The sequence below is a fragment of the Solanum tuberosum genome, unplaced genomic scaffold (genome assembly GCF_000226075.1).
Source record: "Solanum tuberosum cultivar DM 1-3 516 R44 unplaced genomic scaffold, SolTub_3.0 scf00086, whole genome shotgun sequence".
NCBI lineage: Eukaryota > Viridiplantae > Streptophyta > Magnoliopsida > Solanales > Solanaceae > Solanum > Solanum tuberosum.
Genome location: NW_006239010.1, coordinates 694,707 through 707,703, shown reverse-complemented (window position 1 = coordinate 707,703; position 12,997 = coordinate 694,707). Strand labels below are relative to the sequence as shown.

Sequence of the window (12,997 nt, the reverse complement as noted above, 5' to 3'; positions counted from 1 at the left end):
GTCAGTTGAACATCCTTCGTTGAAAAATTACATTGTATACATAGAAAAACAATACGAAATATATATAGGTTATGTCTTGAACATCTGTAATGAAATTTCAAATTTTGCCACTAACTCGCTAAGACAGATTCAAGATTTGAAGTTTATGAGTCATTGTAGCGATTTCAAGTTAATATGTAATAATAACTCGGTTCAAATTAGAATATTTATAGATATTTAATGACTTTTTTTAGTACATATACAGAGTTCAACAAACACTACGGAGTATATTTTTATGAATCTCCCTCTAACATTCTGAATCCGCCACTTTTTACATGACTACATGCATCTTTGGAATCCGATTTATTTAGTCAAGTGAAGGTTCATGGACCAGCCTTATAGATGAAAACCTCTGGAAAATTATCTTTGAAAAGCCCAAAGTTAAAACCAGAGATACACTTTTCTTTGGACATATTTGCAAAGTCCAAATGAAACCAAAATATCTAGAGGCAATTTGCACAAATAGCCAATTTTGATATCACCATTTAAGTCATTACTGAAAATTGAAATGCATAAATTTGTATTTTAGCCATTTCGAGATCAATTTCAAAAGACAAATAATGTCTGAACTTTGAAGTTATGTTTATGAAAGTTTAAATTCAGAAATCATTGACAAGGATGATTAAAGTTTTGGTTTCGTCAATCTTAAATGCTAGACATTTTTTTTGTTTGAATTTTGATACGACCACCTCAAACTTTCAAATAAAAATATTTAAAGTTATTCGTATGTTTGGTCACCTATATTGTGAGAAGTATTTATCCATAGAAAGAAAGATTAAAGAACAAATATTTTTGTAAAGAATGGTGAAATGAACTCAAATTTCAAAATTCGAATTTTTGAATTAAATTTGTTTAAAAAATTTGAAATTCAAATATGTAAATATGTTGACTTTCATTACAAGCTTGGAGTTTAGAATCCCAAAAAATGACAACTAGAAAAATTAAAATAAACAGCACACAATGGTCCAACTTCCAAATTCCAATCTTGTAACAAAAGCTAACCAATTCATCATAATTTGGTCCTACCTACCACAACAAAAAATTTATAAAAATTGGCGGCAAAAGTAAAATTATTAAATAAGTATTAAAATTGGTATTTATGATTTACCGCTAAAGTTGATCATAAATAAAAACATTTAATTTTGTTTCTTATTAGCTAGAGTAATTCTCATATTGATGCATAACTTTAGAAATATACCATCTCTAGAATTGAATATAAATATATTGCCAATATATAAAAAATGACAATAGGGTGCATAAAATATTCTTCTATCTTAATCTATGTGACATTTCACTTTAGGAATGTGAGGTAGACAAGTAGACGATCTATAATAATATTCTTTTGTCTTAATCTATGTGATATTTTTAAATCTCAAAACTAATACATTTTTTTTTTGACAACTCAAACAAGTCTATCTTTGACGGTAATTTTTTAACATATTCTTCAAATATCTTGATTACGAATTCTTTAACTTAGAGTAGTATATTTTACATAGTTTCCAAATATGTAAATCTTATTTTAAAAAAAACTTAAGAATTTCATGCCTGAATTCACAGTCAAAACTAAACTATTTGACTCTTAAAATCCACCACATAAATTAGAACAGAGGAAATATATAAGCATTAATGATTGTTTTCACTACTCAAATTTGTGATTTATGATTAAAGTTTTTTTTTTACAATTATCTGAAATTATAGTTTCCACAAAAATCTCCACAAGTGGGCTCCACATCTAGCTTCTCCTCCACTTTTCCAGCCATATTTAATACTTTACCCGCCAAACCCCACATAACCCGCTCTTCCATTTAGCGGGAAAATTTCAAAAAAATTCATTTCTACGAAAAAAAGAGAGGGAAATTCAAAAAATTGTTTGTTAAATGCTATATATACGCACAGATCTCACTGAAATTGTAGCAAATTCTTATAGTCTGACTTTCAGTTTCTGTTTTGTAATCTGTTCCTTCTGCCAACTGTTTGACGAAATTCCTCAGTGAAAAAAAAAGAAAGAGGAACAATGTATGTTGTGAAGAGAGATGGGCGTCAAGAAGCGGTTCATTTTGATAAGATTACTGCTAGGCTGAAGAAATTGAGTTATGGTCTTAGTCCTGATCACTGTGACCCGGTGCTAGTTTCGCAGAAGGTTTGTGCTGGTGTTTATAAAGGGGTTACTACTAGTCAGCTTGATGAATTGGCTGCTGAGACGGCGGCTGCTTTGACTGCGAATCATCCTGATTATGCTTGTGTGAGTCTCTGATTTGCCTTTTTTAAATAGGGATTTGAAATTTTTATGGTCAAGGTGAAAATTTGCGTAGTCTATTAAGTTGGGTTGATCTTTGATTTGCTTTATGTCTATTGATGTGTGTGTTTGGATGTGTTGAATTTGGAAATGATAGTTAGTTCTGGAATTTGGGTTAATTTGAGGTAAACGTATTTCATAATCTAATGAAATGGGTTCCAATAGTGAGAATTACCTTGATTATGCTTGTGTGTCTCTGATTTACTTTATTTTTTATAAAACAATTGGGGGTATAGGTGGGGAAAAGGGAGATGGCATTATTAGGTGGCTAATTAAATTCTCATCGATAAGGTGAAGCATTTTAGGTAGTCAAGCAGTGAGCTATTCTCCGATTTGCTTTACATCTATTGATTTGTGTTTTTAGTATGTTGAATTTGGAAATGATAATTAGTTTCGGATTCTGTATTAAATTGAGGTAAAAGTAATTTGTAATCTAATGAAATGGAGTCAAATAGTGGGAAATTGATATAGAAGATTTGTATATCAATACTTTGACTGTTTTTTATTTTATTTTTAAAATTGATAATATTTGATTGGAAATGGAATTAAAGATATTGATTTAATTTTACCTACCGTATTAGTAGTATTGAAATAATATATTGTATAAAACCATTGATTGAGAAACTAGTTTGATAGAGAAGCATTATATCAAACTTTATAAGTTGAAGTCTAATGATATAGCTAGTGAAATGCTGTGTTGAAAATGTTTTGAATACTGTTTGATTGCATTCAATAATGTTTAACAACATTTCACTAGCTATAATCAAGATAAATTATTTTCTTGATTATTCAAATTGAATAAGTAAAAGTGATTGGAGGGAGTATTTATAATTGCCTTCAACCATTGGGAGAAGCAGTTGAATTTTGGGAAAACAAGATTACTATCTTGTTATTCACTAATTCAAGATATGGTTCTTTGGATAGCTCCTTTATTTTATTTTTCGTGATAATAATGGAATCATGATATGTTAGAGTTGTTGTTGATTTCAACGTAAATAAACTAAATATGATTCCATTATTATCAAGAAAAAAGAAATAGAGTAGGAGCTCAAAGAATTATTGATTGAGCAAGTAAAAGTGATTTGAATGATTGTAGTTATGTGTATATCTTCATATTTATTATATATATTTAATTAATATGAAGATACATATGTAACTTGTTCAATTTGAATAATCAAGAAAATAATTTATCTTGATTATAGCTAGTGAAATGTTGTTAAACATTATTGAATGCAATCAAACAGTATTCAAAACATTTTCAACACAGCATTTCACTAGCTATATCATTAGACTTCAACTTATAAAGTTTGATATAATGCTTCTCTATCAAACTAGTTTCTCAATCAATGGTTTTATACAATATATTATTTCAATACTACTAATACGGTAGGTAAAATTAAATCAATATCTTTAATTCCATTTCCAATCAAATATTATCAATTTTAAAAATAAAATAAAAAACAGTCAAAGTATTGATATACAAATCTTCTATATCAATTTCCCACTATTTGACTCCATTTCATTAGATTACAAATTACTTTTACCTCAATTTAATACAGAATCCGAAACTAATTATCATTTCCAAATTCAACATACTAAAAACACAAATCAATAGATGTAATAGTAAAATGTGTCATTAATTGGAATGGGGTAGTAACTATTATGTTCTCTCCCTTTGCTGTTCAGATAGAGTTAAAGCTTCTGTTGAGGATACATCTAAATATGAGTTTTTGCTTTCTGATCATGGTGTTTTTAATCATCCATTTGCTTAAATGTACTTATGTTGCAGCTGGCTGCTAGGATTGCTGTTTCCAATCTGCACAAGAACACAAAGAAAATATTTTCCGAGACGTAAGACCATTATTTGTCACCAGTATTTTTAATTCTTTGAAAACAAAAAGTTGGCCTAATGATTGAGATAGAAAGGTGTTGCTTACAGTACTGTGATTTTCACAGTGTCAAGGACATGTACAACCATGTCAGTGAGAGATCTGGACTCAAGGCACCTTTGATTTCTGATGAAGTGTATGAGATTATAATGAAGGTATCATTGCCCTTTCTGAACATAATTTTGTTTAAGGCTATGATGAGATTGCTTAAGTGAAAGCTTGTTTGTTTATTGAATAATAGCTTAAACACAGTTGACTGGAGTAAGATATTGTAGAAAAGGTCATTGAATTTTGAAAGCACCAGTTTCCCCGAGTTTTTTGTGTCCCTTTATTATTCATATCAAAATATATGCATCCAGACTTGTTCCTATGCTCTTCAGTTGATTATTGTTGACATAGCTTAGTTACCCTGAACACTGTACCTGTATTTCCATTTAACCTTGAAACAGAATAAAAATTGCTCAGTTGTCCATTTTTCATGCACATGACATGTCCTTGCTGCTACTAAAACCAAGTAGTGATGAGATTGTTGCCAATCTTTCTGCCTCTCATAAGAATGCTGTGTTCCATTTTCAGGAAATAAGACGGTTTGCTTTCTGTTAATTTTCAACCTTTTATCTTTAAATTTTTGGCTCAATAAAAACATGATTTACTAAGTTGTTTCCCAAGGTGGTATGCACATTTGAATGCAGATGAGATAGTTATTTCACTGGTACTTTTGAAGTTCAGAGGTCAGTTATTAACTTGTCTTCCACAGAATGCAGCTCGATTGGACAGTGAGATCATATATGACAGGGACTTTGACTATGATTACTTTGGTTTCAAAACCCTGGAGCGGTCTTACCTCTTAAAGATTGATGGGAAAGTTGTAGAAAGGCCACAACATATGCTGATGAGAGTCTCTGTTGGGATACATAAGAATGATATTGAATCTGCCATCAAGACTTATCATTTGATGTCTCAGAGATGGTTCACTCATGCTTCTCCAACTCTTTTTAATGCTGGAACTCCAAGGCCTCAAGTATGTCAATTTGATTAGGAAATAGCTTCAGAGCATAATTTCCAAACAAAAGTTGTTTAATAGTTTCTTCCTTGACTTGCAGTTAAGTAGCTGCTTCCTGATATGCATGAAAGATGATAGTATTGAGGGCATATATGACACTCTTAAGGAGTGTGCTGTTATTAGCAAATCTGCTGGAGGAATTGGAGTATCTGTGCACAATATTCGTGGAACTGGGAGTTATATTCGTGGAACAAATGGGACATCAAACGGAATTGTTCCGATGCTACGTGTGTTTAATGACACTGCTCGATATGTTGACCAAGGAGGTGGCAAAAGAAAGGGTATGCTTAATTACTTGTCTGTATTAGATTTGTTATAATGGACCCAAGCCTTGAATTGATTTTTTCTGACAATTTTATGATGTGTATAGGTGCCTTTGCTATCTATCTTGAGCCCTGGCATTCTGATATATTTGAATTTCTGGATTTGAGGAAGAACCATGGAAAGGTGTAGTTACTATCCTTTATGTAATCAACTCCCAATATGTTGTATTAGTCTCATAGGACTAAGGCAGCTTAATCAAACTGTTCTTTTCACTAGGACTTTTGTAATCCTTTCATATCATAAGGCTTGTAATTGCAAAACTGAACATGTCTATCTCTGCAGGAAGAGCATCGGGCCAGAGATCTTTTCTATGCTCTTTGGGTGCCTGATCTTTTTATGGAGAGAGTCCAAAGCAATGGGCAATGGTCTTTATTTTGTCCAAGTGAGGCTCCTGGATTGACAGATTGCTGGGGTGAAGATTTTGAGAAGCTGTATACAAAGTATGAAAGAGAGGTAAAAGCAAGTCAACTATTGTGATTAATTGCTTGCTGAGCATGGAATCCTTGGATTACTTGATGTTTGTCAGCATATGATATTAATGACCCCATTTTGTCAATTCAGGGTAAGGCTAAGAAGGTTGTGCAAGCACAAAATCTCTGGTTTGAGATCTTGAAGTCTCAGATAGAAACTGGGACCCCATACATGCTATATAAGGTGAATTTAATATTGTTTATCTTGTTATATATGTTATTGGATGCATTAATATTTTTTTTTAATCCTTTCTTCTGTTTGTTATCATAGGATACTTGTAACAGAAAAAGCAACCAACAGAATCTTGGCACAATCAAGTCTTCTAACTTGTGTACTGAAATTATTGAATACACAAGTCCTACTGAAACTGCTGTGTGCAATCTTGCCTCAATTGCTCTTCCACGATATGTTAGAGAGAAGGTAGTTACAAATGCCGTACACTTGAAAACATTGCTTGGTTTTAAGTTCTTTGTCCTGTTATTTAAGCACTTTTCTTTATATCTTGTAGGAGGTCCCAAGTGAATCACAACCATCTAAGCTTGTTGGGAGCAGAGGCTCTAAAAACCGGTACTTTGATTTTGACAAACTGGCAGAGGTTAGATTTTGTTCTGTCAAATTGACCTTGTCAACTTCTGATGTGTCTTTAAGTTATTTATCTTGGATATCTGTCTTACTGTGTTGTGTTTTTCATGTGAGACAGGTCACTGCATTGGTGACTACAAACCTGAACAAAATTATTGATGTCAACTACTACCCTGTTGAAACTGCAAAAAGGTCTAATTTACGACATAGACCTATTGGACTTGGGGTCCAGGGTCTTGCAGATACATTCATATTGCTTGGCATGGCATTTGATTCACCAGAGGTAAGTCACCCTCCATCCAACTTTTGTTGTTTAACTGGTTCAATGGTGGCTAATCTTGTATTTTGTCTATGTGCAGGCTCAACAGCTAAACAAAGACATATTTGAGACTATATACTACCATGCTTTAAAAGCTTCTTCTGAATTAGCTGCCAAGGAAGGCCCATATGAGACATATGCAGGAAGTCCAGTAAGCAAGGTATACATTGTAGCTTTTGCTTTGGTTGATGATTTACTATGTGGATTGCTTGGTTGGTTGTCCAGGACTTCTGAGAATTAAACTAGGCTTTAATCTTGCCCTTCTTGATAAAGAATTGTGATTTTCTGTTAAATATGAAGATGATATCCAAGAAAAGACAGTTAAAAATGTGCCAAAAATAGAACCTGATATTATGGGGGGAAAAGTTTGATGATTTGTCAGATGTGTGTTTGATTCGCTATGGTATTTTGTTAAGATTGGACTTTTCTGTTCAGGGTATTGTCCAGCCAGACATGTGGGGAGTAACACCATCAGATCGATGGAATTGGGGTATTCTCCGTGAAATGATTGCAAAGAATGGTGTAAGAAACTCACTTCTTGTAGCTCCAATGCCAACTGCTTCAACTAGCCAAATTCTTGGAAATAATGAATGCTTTGAGCCATACACATCCAATATCTACAGCAGAAGGGTTCTAAGGTTACTTTTGCTGCTTGATCCTTTATCTCAATGCTAATATAGTTAATTTTGCTGTCTTCGGATTTTAACTATGTATGTTCTTTTCAGTGGTGAATTTGTTGTGGTGAACAAGCATCTTCTTCATGACTTAACTGAGATGGGGCTTTGGAATCCTACCCTCAAGAATAGGATAATTTATGATGATGGTTCTGTGCAGAAAATCCCAGAAATTCCAAATGATCTTAAACTCATATACAAGTATGGATTTCTTTATTGCATTGCTTTTTCTTTTTTTTTTCATGTTCATTTTACTTCAAATTCCATGCTTATACTATTTAATGATGCTAGGACTGTTTGGGAGATCAAGCAACGGAACTTGGTTGATATGGCTGTAGACCGTGGATGCTACATTGATCAGAGCCAGAGTCTCAACATCCATATGGACCAACCCAATTTTGGAAAGCTTACATCCCTGCATTTTCATACTTGGTCCAGGGTATGCTTACCATTTCACAATACAGTTTGTTGTTTCAATTGTATGATTATTGTGATTCATCATTTGTACTAGTTCGGATACGCTCTTGCTTGAAATTCCTGTGTGATGATGGTCTTGTACATGCATTTGAATTTCAAACTTGTTACTGGCAGGGTTTAAAAACAGGAATGTACTATCTAAGATCACGCGCAGCAGCAGATGCAATCAAGTTCACAGTTGATACTTCCATGCTGAAGGTAGTAACCTTTACATCTTTTACTCTCTCATCATAAACTCAAAATGTTCATCGTTACAGAACATGTTTGTAACTTGAATGCAGGAAAAACCAGAGACTCCAGTTGATGAAGAAACTAAAATGGCCCAGATGGTGTGTTCTTTGAGTAACCGTGACGAGTGTATGGCTTGTGGAAGTTAGATGCTCCTATGGGCTAACCAGAAGCATTTTGAACTTTTGGCTTTTGTTATTTATCTCTCCATGCCTGCTGGGAGAGCTTAGTATCGATAGGCCATATTGAGACATGGCCTGTATTAATGTCCCTGGTTGAATCTGGTTTAACTCTGTACATATATTAGGTTATAGTATCATGCTATTACAACCAAGTTTGTATTTTCCTTATATTAGTTAATGGTAAACTTGATGAATCGATCCATCTACATGTCTGAATTTGCTGTAATGCGTGTCTTAATGTATCAATGATGAAATTGTGTTAACGTCGTTCTGGAATGCTTGTATTTCCTTATTGTTCATTTAAAAAAAAAAGATATAAGTCAAATTTTAAATAGAAATCATAATATTAACTTTTAAATTAAGTTTGTTAGTTGATGTTTTCCCGCTTTTTTTTTTGGTCAATAATAGATTGTTTTTTTATAAAATTCAAGTCAATATTAAGAATAAATGATGTCTACAATAACTTTTATAAACAATAAAGAAGTCAAAAAGTATGAATTATTAGTTATTTTGATTTTTGCTGACTTAATATAATAAAGCATTGAAGAAAACGACATTACTGTCCATTTTATTATTATCCCAAAAATATCCAAACTCTTGTCAATTATTTGCATATTTTTGGGGTCTAATATTTGACTTTTGACTTCCACTAATTGCGTAAACTAATTATGATATTGACAAATTATAATACTTTTATGCTTACATGTTATAAATTAAGAATACATTTTTTATGACAAACATGACCATTTAACATGCAAAATATGGTAAATTACTTATTGCAACTTGTAAAATTATATTACACAATAGTATTAATGTAGAACTTTTTTGCATTATAAAAAGAGGGCATAATTGTATCATTTGATTAACAATAAGTTAATTATTTTTTGTCAAACAGCTTAACAAAAAAGTAAAATTCTTTAACTTTCAATAGTTCAAAAGGGTATATTAGCTTAACTTGACTTATCGTAAGTGCAATTTTGTGTCCCCTCCCTCCCCCCTCGAAAAAAATAATGTGATCATATATAATTACTCTATTTTTAATAGTTTAAACTTTAGAGTCATTTTTATTCTTTATATTAAAATAAAGCATTTACAAGTTGCATATACATTTATACTTCCTATAAGTTGTAATCATGTATGTATTAACAAAAAATCATCATATTGTGTTTTTTATTTTAATTATTTGCGTTGACTTTATTTGATTAATTAATTTGTTATGTTTAGGAATTTTCAGATCAAGATGAAATTAAATTTGATATATTTTGCAATTTAAATAATAAAGCTTTAGTTTATTTGAATTCAATTATTTTATGGCTAAAAATTCATAAAGTTGGACCTAAACAAGCTAATACATATGGAACAATTCATGTCTCATGACTCATGAGTCATGATTATTACTTAAAAAAGTCGATTCAAATTTGTGGACAAAATTGATTTAAGTTTGAAATATTCATTTTATATAAGTACATACAAAAGAAAATAATTGTATTAATTAATAGGTGTGAGAAAGGTTTGACTTAACAAAAATTAGGAGAGATAAAAATAAGTCAAAAAATTATTGGTGAAAGACGTTTAACCAGGACATGCATGATACATAACTGAGGATATGACCTTAGATAAGAAGATTATACAAAGATCGAAAATAAGAGTGAAAAGTTAGTAGAGGGCCGAGTGTGGTCACTCATTTGGTGGGATAGGCAAGGTGATAGCCTCATATCCTTTTCTTCTTATTAGTAGCAGTGTTTAATAATCGCATAATTTTTTATTGTTCAATGTTTTTTTTTTTACTATATGTTGCTTCATTTTACTCTTTATCTTGTTATTTTGCTGTTTTTTTTTCTTTCTTTTTGCTATCTTTCTCTGAATAACTATCGGAAACAACTTTTCTATCCCACAAAAATAAAACACACAAAATATATATTTCACCTTTGTCAAACTTTGTTGCGAAATTGCACTGAACATGTCATTGTTATTATAATCAAATACAATATTTTTATTTTTTGAATAATTAGTAAGCATTAGGCTTATCATTTTTCTCGTGAATAGATTATATTCTTCCTTTTTAGGGTTGGGGAAGAAGTCTGATGCATGCACATCTAATACAAGTGGACTTATGTTTATTCAATATGATAGAAAAAAATATTGGAAACATAATTATCATTAAAAAAAGAAGAAGGAAAAGAACAAAACAGAAGTCTAAGTAACTCCCAAGAATGTATATACATTAATGGAAAAAAAATGGCCACACAAATTTTATAATATATTTAATATTATAAATTATTTTTTTAATAATTATTTATAATATTAAAATTTTAAGTTTTAAAATGATTTTATTTATTATTAAAATTTTATCTCTTATCAAGCTATTTCATAAACAAATTGAAAATGAGGATATTACTCTCTGGAGTAGTGTATTTACAATATATGGAGGAATTTTTTCTTTTTGATTTTCTAATTAGTATTCGCTATAATTGACATTCGACTAATCTCAATTGACCTCAAAAAATTCATGCACTTTAAAGAGTAAATTGCTCGCAATAACAGATACTTATTCTCGAATTTCTATCCGATGTAACTTTTAGACAAGAGCACTACTAGGATAAATAATCTCTTGAAAATCCTTATATTACATCTCTTATTTTGCACCAAAATTAGTTTAGTGCTCAATAAAATACATTGAAAATTACGTAAGTTTATATTCAATTCTCAACGAAGGCGATTACATAACACTAAATAATTTCTTCTTATTTTCAAGTTTGTTAGACAGAGTTATCTAGTATTTATATTAATGAAATATAGCAAGTAAAATTAATTTAAATGTATGCAAATTGAAGTAAACACCACACTACGATAATATATATAATCTCTCCCTATTTACTTGTCAAATATTTTCTATGTTATTTTCCTTTTTACTTATCATTTTTGACAAGTCAAGAAAGAACAATTTTTATTCTTCCTATTATGCCCTCAATTTATTAATATTGAGTTAATATCTTTGAAAAATATACTAATGAATAAATATGTTTAAGATTCTATTGATTAATAGGGATAAAGTTAGAGCTGTCAATATGGGGTGGGCCATCCCATCCGGGCTAACCCATACAACTTTGAAATTTGACGGGTCAGGCAGGGCTATCCCATTTTTGATGTGGGCCAGAAAATGGTCGGCCCACCCCACAAGTACGTAGGCCGTCACGGGCTTTTCGGGTCAGCCCTCTTTTCGTAAAAGTTTTTTTTATAATTAAATTATAATTTAGAAATATTATCATAAATATCGACAAAATAATATTACATGGTGTTAGTGTTACGACTTGTTAATCAAATTCGTAAATAAAATTATCTTTATAATATTTATTAAGTTTGATTTCAAGTAAAAGCATAAATAGCTAAATAAAAATATTAACCTAATTGTTTTCCAATGATCATAAATAAACACAAAAACTATGACAATATTCCATAGGCTACGGCCTATGTAGTGATTCCTAGAAATTTTAGGGAATTTTTATTTTATGTAATACATATTTTATAAACATAATTTGTATTTAAAATTGTAATATTTCAAACTTTAAACTGGTTTTGAGTTTAGACTCTTGTTATTTTTAATACTCTATTTTATTTTTTAACTAATTTTTATTTGGCCCACGGGGCGGCCCTATCTATATTTCTCAAGCCCCGCAAATCAACAGGCTTATTCAAGCCGGGCTAAAAAGCCCTTTTCTTAAATGGGCTCCAAAATCGTAGCCCAACCCTATCAAATCACGGGTTAGGCCAGACCGGCTCAACAAGCCTAGTCCATATTGACGACTCTAGATAAAATGATAACTCACTATATCAATTATTATTTTCTTAATAAGTATGTCAAGTTAAAATTTAACAACTAAAAAAAGGACGGAGGGACTATTATTTTTTTTTAAAAAAAAACACACAAATTGCATGTGTGACAGTTACAAAACCGCGTTATTTTTCACAGACTTTGACTGAAATCAGCGTTGACCAACCATTTATCTCTTTAATAAAGGCTTTTCGGCGTCAGCACCGTCAATCTCCGTCGACAACAAAAATTGACACCGCAAAACGTTATAGATTTTCCCATTTGACTCTTTTAAAATCGTTTCATTACTATTTGATTAAATTTAAATTCGCATATTATAGTATCTATTTAAATTCGCATATTATAAAGGATGGGAGGTCCTAAAAAGGAATTAAAAAACCTAATTAATTAAGAATTCACGATTCGTAATGTACGCGTTGCATTTCTTAATTTAATGAAAATATTGGATATGTATGACAGTATGAGTGTTTTTTTATGGTTTAAACATTTTGGAATTCCTTAAAAGAAAATATCATAATATAAATATAGAGTATAGGGTATACAATCATTTATAGTTAGAATATTCTAGAAAATCTATATATATATATATATATATATATATATAGAAAACCAATTTGAAAA

General features: G+C 30.9%; 1 protein-coding gene and 1 non-coding gene across 2 annotated transcripts; both read left to right on the top strand.

The window, feature by feature from the left end:
• The first annotated feature begins 1,878 nt into the window (after nucleotides 1-1,878).
• LOC102585367 (ribonucleoside-diphosphate reductase large subunit-like) lies at nucleotides 1,879-8,807 on the top strand. The gene is made up of 17 exons (XM_006346669.2): nucleotides 1,879-2,281; nucleotides 4,125-4,186; nucleotides 4,292-4,379; nucleotides 4,982-5,245; nucleotides 5,328-5,568; nucleotides 5,658-5,734; nucleotides 5,894-6,064; nucleotides 6,173-6,265; nucleotides 6,353-6,502; nucleotides 6,591-6,677; nucleotides 6,783-6,947; nucleotides 7,024-7,143; nucleotides 7,419-7,621; nucleotides 7,709-7,858; nucleotides 7,949-8,096; nucleotides 8,249-8,332; nucleotides 8,416-8,807. Exons 1-17 carry the CDS (start codon nucleotides 2,054-2,056, stop codon nucleotides 8,509-8,511), a joined length of 2,427 nt encoding a protein of 808 aa, XP_006346731.1. The 5' UTR covers nucleotides 1,879-2,053; the 3' UTR covers nucleotides 8,512-8,807.
• Nucleotides 3,273-3,368, top strand: MIR8002 (microRNA MIR8002). The gene has a single exon (NR_127167.1). It is a non-coding gene; the product is annotated as a microRNA MIR8002 (primary transcript).
• Nucleotides 8,808-12,997: the final 4,190 nt, after the last annotated feature.

Bases quoted from the DNA above. Each gene is read 5' to 3' on its own strand.
- LOC102585367 (XM_006346669.2), top strand. From the start codon at position 2,054: ATGTATGTTGTGAAGAGAGATGGGCGTCAAGAAGCGGTTCATTTTGAT. The intron at 6,678-6,782 runs GTTAGATTTTGT...CATGTGAGACAG, and splicing joins ATTTTGACAAACTGGCAGAG to GTCACTGCATTGGTGACTAC. The intron at 7,859-7,948 runs GTATGGATTTCT...TAATGATGCTAG, and splicing joins GATCTTAAACTCATATACAA to GACTGTTTGGGAGATCAAGC.